General features: G+C 41.3%; 2 protein-coding genes across 2 annotated transcripts in view; both read right to left on the bottom strand.

Moving 5' to 3' along the window:
• The window catches only part of LOC104996362 (protocadherin alpha-11-like), a 5,982-nt gene extending 4,365 nt beyond the window's left edge, over window positions 1–1,617 (bottom strand). The window contains exon 1 of the mRNA XM_010850622.1: window positions 5–1,617. Coding sequence (XP_010848924.1) covers window positions 5–1,603 — 1,599 coding nt within the window. The 5' untranslated portion in view covers window positions 1,604–1,617. The remainder of the gene's footprint in view (window positions 1–4) is intronic.
• Window positions 1,618–1,894: 277 nt separating this feature from the next.
• Window positions 1,895–8,636, bottom strand: part of LOC104996361 (protocadherin alpha-4-like) — a 7,590-nt gene continuing 848 nt past the window's right edge. Inside the window, exons 2-3 of the mRNA XM_010850621.1 lie at window positions 6,997–8,636; window positions 1,895–1,933 (exon numbers count right to left, since the gene is read on the bottom strand). Coding sequence (XP_010848923.1) covers window positions 1,895–1,933; window positions 6,997–8,636 — 1,679 coding nt within the window. The remainder of the gene's footprint in view (window positions 1,934–6,996) is intronic.

Here is an 8,636-nt window from a genome sequence, read left to right as displayed (position 1 = left end):
TCACCTGGAACTGCAGCAGCTCCAGCTCCTCGTGGTCCAGCGGTTGCAGCGCGTACACCTTGCCGCTCTCCGCGTGCACCGACACATAGCTCGACAGCGCGCGCTCGCCCACCCGCCGCTCCACCAGCGAGTAGGACACCAGAGCGTTCTCCTGAGCGTCAGCGTCCCACGCCGACACGGTGAAAATGTGGCAGCCGGGCGGGTTGTTCTCCTTCACGAACACCGTGTACTCGGGCTGCGGGAACGCGGGCGCATTGTCGTTCACGTCGGCCACCTCCACGGACATGCTGGCGGTGGCGGACAGCGAAGGCGAGCCCCCGTCCCGCGCTGTCACCACTAACTTATAGACAGACACGTTCTCACGGTCCAGGGTGCCGTCCAGCACTAGTGAATAATAGTTCTTGAACGTGGACACGATCTTGAAGGGGACGTTGGGCGTTAGAAAGCAGATTACCTGTCCATTGGCACCAGAGTCTCGATCAGATACACTGATCAGCGCGATGACAGTGCTTGGCTGAGTGTCCTCTCGTACTGGTAGAGACAGGGAAGTGACAGTGATTTCAGGGGAGTTATCATTGGCATCTAAGATTTCAACCCAGACTGTACAGTGACCTGCCATTGGGGGATTCCCCTTATCTGTGGCCTGTACTTCAATTTCATAAAACTTGTTTTCTTCATAGTCTAAAGTTCCATTGACCTTCACTTCTCCGTTATTTTCATCTAGTGTAAATAAAGGTTTTCCATTGGGCTTAATTGACATTAAGGAGTATGTTACCTCCCCATTGACTCCTTCATCTTGATCTGTGGCATTTAACTGTATCACAAGAGTTTCTTTAGCTGCGTTTTCCATCAATCTCACTTTGTATTCTGATTGTTCAAATTCCGGATCATTGTCATTAATATCCAAGACGCGGATGAAGAGTTGAACAGTGCCAGTGAGCTCGGGTTTCCCTCCATCTGCAGCTGTCAGTAGTAAATTAAATTCCGGAGTTTTCTCTCTGTCTAGAGACTTCTTTAACGTTAGTGACAGTTTTTTAGTCGGCTTACTATTTATTGGTAATTCTAAAGAAAAGTAATAATTTTTACTTAGTCTGTAGGTCAATTGAGCATTCTCTCCTATATCCGCATCAGAAGCTCCCTCTAGAGGAAAACGAGAGTCAGGTTGTTTAGATTCATAAATCAGCAGCTTTTGTTCTCTGAGAGAGAACACGGGCGGGTTGTCGTTAATGTCCTTCACCTCCACCTCCACATGGAACACCTGCAGCGGCCGGTCCACGATCACCTCCAGGTGGATGCTGCACTCCGCGCTCCGTCCGCACAGCTCCTCCCGGTCGATCCGAGAATTCACAAACAAAATGCCATTCTGCAGATTTACCTCCAGAAGATCCCCGCGGCCTTTGGACGCCACCCGGAACAGGCGCGGCACCAGCTCCGCCAGCTCCAGTCCCAGGTCCTGGGCGATGCGACCCACGAAGGTGCCGTGTTTGGCTTCTTCAGGGACGGAGTAGTGGACCTGGCCGCTCCCTGCCTCCCAAGCTGCGAGGAGCAGAAGCGACAGCAGCAGTCGCCCATTGCCCAATCCACTTCTTTGAGTCGCGGACATCTCATATACTGACTTCCAAAATACGATACTTTACACTTACAGTACCATAGACTCCAGTTCCGGGTGAAATATCTTGCTGAATCTTTGAGAAGTTTCAAAGGATCCTTTAACGGTAGCATCCGGCATGACAGAGTCTTTAAATGGGGAGTTTCTGGCAGCTCAGACTAACCCTTGAATCAACTACTTCCTCCAAGTAAAGAGCGACACCTTGTGCCTGAAATTGTGAGTATTGTACCCTACATTCAACACCATAGAATTTTACTTGAAGAGAAAAAAATAAGTTCATGTGTTTCAAGCTATTTTGTCCCCCAAATCGTATTTCCAAAGTGCCTATTTGTGGAACATTCAGATTTTAAGTCATATTGAAATTGATGGTATATGGAAAATGGCGGTTTTTTTCTTGATTAACGTCAAACCAAACTGTTTGTTCATATGTTTGATTTAGAGTGCTTTTACTTATCTACACGTATACACACACCGAGAGAGAGAGAGAGAGAGAGAGAGAGAGAGAGAGTCAATTCTATAGGCAGCCTTATGAAAAAAGAGGCATGCATTTACTCATATAAAAATTGTTTTACTTCTAGTCTCCCTTGTTACTTCAGCTGCTAGGAAACTCAAAGACAAATTTGAAGCTTTAATAACAATTCTTTAGTCTTTAGGCCTACATATTGTATTTTTATCTATGTGCACTATTCGTACTTGCTTTCTATTTATATTTTTCATTAGTTCTAATTCTTTGTTGTTATTTACATTTAATTGTGTTCCTGTTACAAGAAACTTTATATCCAGTAAAGAACAACAAGAAAAACAAAAATATAGTTCAAATTTGGTGATTTAAGACATGGAATTCACAAGAGAAAAGTCTATTGATGTAAATAAAATTTATATTTGGCATATATGATTTCTCATGTAAGCTGCATTGCTAACAATATAATAACAGGTTATCAAAATGATTACTTTGTTACTTTATGTAATGGTGTCAGTATATGAAAGACTACTTCTTTCATACTGAACTTTTTTACCATTCAATGACATAAAAATTGCCATGAAAACTTCTGTGCCATATTGGTATTTCCACTCAACAACACTGGCTTTTATATATTTATCAAGATATAGTAATGAAAATAGCTGACCAATTTCTTCTTTTAAAAAATTCTGGGTTTGAGATTGTAAGTTTATCCAAAATAAGGGAAATTATTTTTAAACACTTTGCCTCTAAGTGCCTAATATTGTGCTAAAGAAAATAGAAAATGATCGATTTAACCAAAAGCTAAATGACCTTAGTGTTAATAGAAATTCAATTTCATAAAATATCAACTAGAAAATTGGAACTGATGAATTTTCATTGCCTGAAGTTGTAATTTAGTTACTTGTCCTTTATTGTTTCATATTACTTTGAGATTTGAGGAAGGAAAAAAGGGTACAGTGAAAGCTGAGAGAAGAAAGTGATTCAGGATAAATATCACTCTAGCTTGAGTATTTTGTTGTACAGTTTTGATGGTTCATATCCAATCTAAAAATACTACAGTGAAAAAATTGCTAGTATTTGTATTGTTAACATTTTCTTTTATCTTGAATACACACATATGTTCTATTGCTAATTTCAAATCTTGTTTCATTTATTTCAAATTTGTTCTTTTCCCAACATTATTATTCTGCTAGAACTGTCTTTAAAGTAAATTTAAAATTCCTTCTTAAAAAACTAACAAAACAGACTAATGACCGTTTGTGACACTGAATTCTGTTATGCATCTATTAATAGAAAACAACCAGTCAAACAGGCCTATTTTCAAAGTATACCATTAGGCTAGAGAACAGTAGATCTAACATGATATTTGAAGCCTGTCAGATTTGGCAGAAGAAAGAAGCAACGGACTTCCAACCACTTCCCTAAGTAAACTTGAGATTGAGATGTTACATGCAATGTGAAGTTTTTAAAGGTAGAGAAATAAATATGAGAAAGTTTATCTGAGAGATTATATTACATGTCTAAATTCAAACCAGATGTTACACAAGTATATTAAGTGACACTGGAAGACTACCAAGTCATAAAAGAGTTGGATATATCATATGAACCAATGTCACATCTTTTGCATTTTGTCTATGATACTTCAGATTTCATCATCTCAACTAGCTCCTATAGAATAGATTATTGTATCTTTGAACTCATCTTTGGGAATGGGCCTGAGATCTGGTAATAGGCTGGTGCCAAGAAATCGCATCTATATAGTTAACATTGATTTTGTAAGATTGACTGAAAAGACTAAGGAACTTTGACCCTGACCTTTTCAAAATCAATATGGTTAGTCTTAAATTCCAGCTGTATGTCCTGCTAGTCAAGTATGTTCTGCCAGTCCTCATCATCCACTAATATTCCATAATATATCTAGTACTACTATTTATTGAAAACATAGAACCAAAAATAAATCTTGAAGCCACTCTTGGAAACCAGTAGGTTTTTCAAAATTAATGGATTAGAAGTACCATTCAGCATTGAATCTACAAAACTACAGAACATAAACAGTGATGTTCACTCTGTGCTATCATGACTCACTGAAATATACAGTTATTTGATAACAGATTATTTGTTCAATTGGCACAGTCTCTCAGGCAACAGTAAGACTGAAGAAGAAAGAAAGACCCACACATGTTCAAAGATTTTTATGGGGAATATACACCTTTAAAGCTATTACTGAAGTATACAATTTTGGAAACACTTACTGATCCTTCACTGGTATTTAGGATCCAAGAAATAATCATATTACCACATATATGTGTCAAAACATAATTATTGTTGTATTAGTATAAAAAGGATAAGTATGCGTGTGTGTATGTATGTGTGTATATATATATATACACATATATATACATATATACATATATATATATATAATTTGGGTTTGGTGTTCTGCAAGACTGTAGCAGAGCACAGTCTTCTGCTTTTCCTTATATATTAAATGATTTTGCTTATTTATATCACTTCCAAACAAGTGATTAACAGTGCTTATTGGACAACCCTTAATTATTAATAATGTAAATCTCCTATCTCAATATGGCATTGACTAAGACAAATGATTATGATGACCATGAACATTCTGAGAAAAGAATCACTTACCAACATAAAAAAAAAAATCTTAATTCCTACCTCAGTTATGGTATTGTTCCCTGGTGGTTCAGAAGTTAAAGAGTCTGCCTCCAATGCAGGAGACCTGGGTTCGATCCCTGGGTCGGGAAGATCCCCTGGAGAAGGAAATGGTAACCCACTCCAGTATTCTTGCCTGGAGAATCCCTTGGACGGAGAAGCCTGGTAGGCTACAATCCATGGGGTCACAAAGAGTCAGACACGACTGAGCGACTTCACTATACTATAATCATGAAAATAATCATGGAGGTTTTTTCCTAAGTAAAACAGGAGAATTAACATGTATACAGCTTGTGCTTGATTTTTCCAGCCAGAGCTATGGTTGGATGGCATCAGCAATTCAATGGACATGAGTTTAAGCAGACTCTGGGAGACTGTGAAGGACAGGGAAGCCTGGTATGCTGCTGTCCATGGGGTTGCACAGAGTCAGACACAACTGCACAACTGAACATTAGATGAAAGATTTACTCTAAAAAGTTGTACAGTTAATAAAAGAATGGCTCTTTAAGAGATGTGCATTTGAATATCATCTCCATCATATATTAACTGGATGGCAATGGACAAGACAGACAAGCATCTCACCATCTCTTATCTAATCTTTAGAACTTGGATAGTTGAATGTACTTTACAAGTTGCTGTAAGATTTAAATAAAATTATTATTTAAGCCCTTTATACGATATCTTACAAATAGAAATATCTCAAATAGTGGTGGTTGATTATAGTTAGTGACCAATGTTGTATCCTTGACTCGTGTACTCTGTAGCTGTGGATAAAGAAGATTCCAGTGCCATAAACCAAGATATGACTTTTCCTTTTCTGAAGATTTCCTAATGTTCATCTTTATGGAAATCATCCTACTTTCTGGGTAGAAAATAGCTATCTCAGAATTTCTATTAACTTTACCCTATCTATAATGTGGTTCTCCACCTACATGTAAATATATCATATATAATTTATTTCTCCATACCATACAATTAAAGAATCTCTAGTTTGCACAATTAAGCCAAAAAGAACAAAATCAACTTCCACATTATTTGATTCACACCCTTACAGCTCTAATTTCAAGTTCTCTGTGACCTCTTTAGGGAAAACCATTCACATGAATATAGCATTGGAGCAAAAAAAAAATTTGTATCAAACGTATCTAAAGTACACAATGTTTAAAAAAAATTTAAGTACACAATGTTAAATTTTGAAATGTTGTCAACAGCACCATTGTCAAGTGGAAGTGCCTTTATAGATATTCCATGATTATTAGGCTTAAGTTATTTAAAGCAATGTTATTTTGAAGTCCAAGCTGCTTGGTGAACATGGACAGAAGTATCACAGTTCTGCAAGTACGAGAAGACATGTTTGAAACTCAAAGGACAAAGGAGTATGAATTTTCCCACAGCCTCATTATAGGTACCATGAATGCAAGAAATAGAAGTATAATAAATGCTCAAATAAATCTTCCAAATAAAAATCAACAAATTAATGTGGAGGAGAGCAGCAAGCTATTGGGCAATTAGCAAACCCATCATTATATTAGAAAAAAATTTAGTTTGTATATCTCAAGCATTTGAAGACTATGAAGAAAGGGAGTTTAAATCATGAAGGAATTAAAGGCAAAAAACTAAAATCATACCCAAAAGAAAGGCTAAAATTCTACCTACTTTATGAAAGAAGCATGCTATTGATTATAAAGAAATGAAATTATTTATAAAATTAAGCCACCTTAACAGCCCATGCCTGACAGTAATACACAAATTTATAGAAAGGTAAGAATTCTACCATGTTTAAACTCAAATTAACCAAATTATGGAACTATGCATTATTATGGAAAATTTGAAGGCACAAACATTATTGGAGGGCACCAAATAATATAGAATAAAAAATGAACAGGAAGAATGAACTTACTGCAAAATTGAGAAGTAGAATATTTGAGCCTCACCCACATGCTCCATTTCCATCAGTGATACTTTCCTTCTTGGCTGACTTAGCCTTGCTCATTTACAGGAAGGTGTGACAGTCTACTTCATTATTACTATTATTATTATTTCCAACAACTAAATAATATTCTCAAGTGTGTTTAAGAAGATTGTGGTGAAAAGAAATAAAAATGACTGGACTTCCATTGTGCTTTAGAATAAACCATCACAAGAAAAAGACAACAAATATTTCAAGCAATGGACTTGTAGTAATTTGTTGGTGAACTACTACGTGATTGACATTAATAGGCATGATACGTCCCAGAATTACTGTACTTACATTCTCGCAAAACTCCTGTTGGTCTCCAATATCTCCAGAATTCAAACTTGGGGGAACACTAGGACTGAAGGCGATGAGGTCGGTCTTAGGCGGCCCCTCCCCAGAGCACACCCTCTGTCGCCTCTCCTGCGAGTAAGACCAGCTCCCCACCGCGCTGGAGCACACCAGCCTGGGCTTCATCGGCCCGCACACGCCTTCACCGGGCGGCGCCGAGCACCGCAGCGCCGTGTACAGCAGCAGCGAAAGCACCAACAGGCTGGACACTGCGCAGATGGCGATGATCAGGTACACGTTCACATCCACTAACGCCGTCTCTGCGCCAGCTACACCAGACAACGCCCGCGAAGAGGCCTTGGGCGCCTGGCCGCTGTCTTCCAGCGACAGCAGCACGGTGGCCGTGGCCGTCAGCGCCGGCTCGCCGTGGTCCTTCACCAGCACCAGCAGGCGCTGGCGCGACGCGTCCTCCTCGTCCAGAGCGCGCGTCGTGCTGATCTCGCCGGTGTACAGCCCCACGCGGAACGGGCTGCGTGCGCCACCCGCCGCCAGCTGCAGCTCGTACGACAGCCACGCGTTGTAGCCCGAGTCTGCGTCCACCGCGCGCACCTTCGCCACCACGTGGCCCGCGCCCACGGACCTCGACACCACCTGGCTCAGCGCGCTGGGTCCTCCGCCAGACCCGGGCGGCAGCAGCGCAGGCGCGTTGTCGTTCTCGTCCAGCACGAACACCTGCAGCGTCACGTTGCTGCCCAGGGGCGGCACGCCCGCATCGCGCGCGCTCACCTGGAATTGCAGCAGCTCCAGCTCCTCGTGGTCCAGCGGTTGCAGCGCGTACACCTTGCCGCTCTCCGCGTGCACCGACACGTAGCTCGACATCGCGCGCTCGCCCACCCGCCGCTCCACCAGCGAGTAGGACACCAGCGCGTTCTCCTGCGCGTCTGCGTCTCGCGCAGACACGGTGAAGATGTGGCAGCCGGGCGGGTTGTTCTCCTTCACGAACACCGTGTACTCGGGCTGCGCGAACACGGGCGCGTTGTCGTTTACGTCGGCCACCTCCACGGACACGCTAGCCGTGGTGGACAAGGAAGGCGAGCCCCTGTCCTTCGCGATCAGTGTTAAAGCATATTCTGACACTTTCTCTCTGTCCAGGGAACTGTCCAGCACTAGCGAATAGTAATTCTTGAAGGTGGACACCAGTATGAAGGGGACATGTGGTGTTAGTGAGCAGGTCACCTGGGCATTGCTACCTACGTCACGGTCGGTTACACTGATTAGAGTGATGACGGTCCCTAGTGGAGCATCCTCTGGAATAGAAAGCAACAGTGACGTCACTAGTAACTCCGGAGCATTATCATTGATGTCCAAGACTTCTATCAAGACTGTGCAGTGACCAAACATTGGAGGATTTCCCTTGTCAACTGCTTCTATTTGAAGTTTCCATAATTTAGTTTCTTCGAAATCTATTTTCCCATTTACTCTTATTTCTCCGCTGTTTGAATCTATGCGAAAAGAGGCTTCTGTATTAGAGGAAACATCAGTTGCAAAGGAATAAAGAATGTGGCCGTTTGAACCCTCGTCCAAATCTGAGGCGTTAAGTCTAATAATCAGTGTGCCATTTCTTGCATTTTCCAGTAATTTTATAC

The sequence above is a fragment of the Bison bison genome, unplaced genomic scaffold (genome assembly GCF_000754665.1).
Source record: "Bison bison bison isolate TAMUID 2011002044 unplaced genomic scaffold, Bison_UMD1.0 scf7180017864291, whole genome shotgun sequence".
NCBI lineage: Eukaryota > Metazoa > Chordata > Mammalia > Artiodactyla > Bovidae > Bison > Bison bison.
Note: the sequence above shows the minus strand (reverse complement) of the source record. Positions and strands in the feature narration are given on the sequence as shown.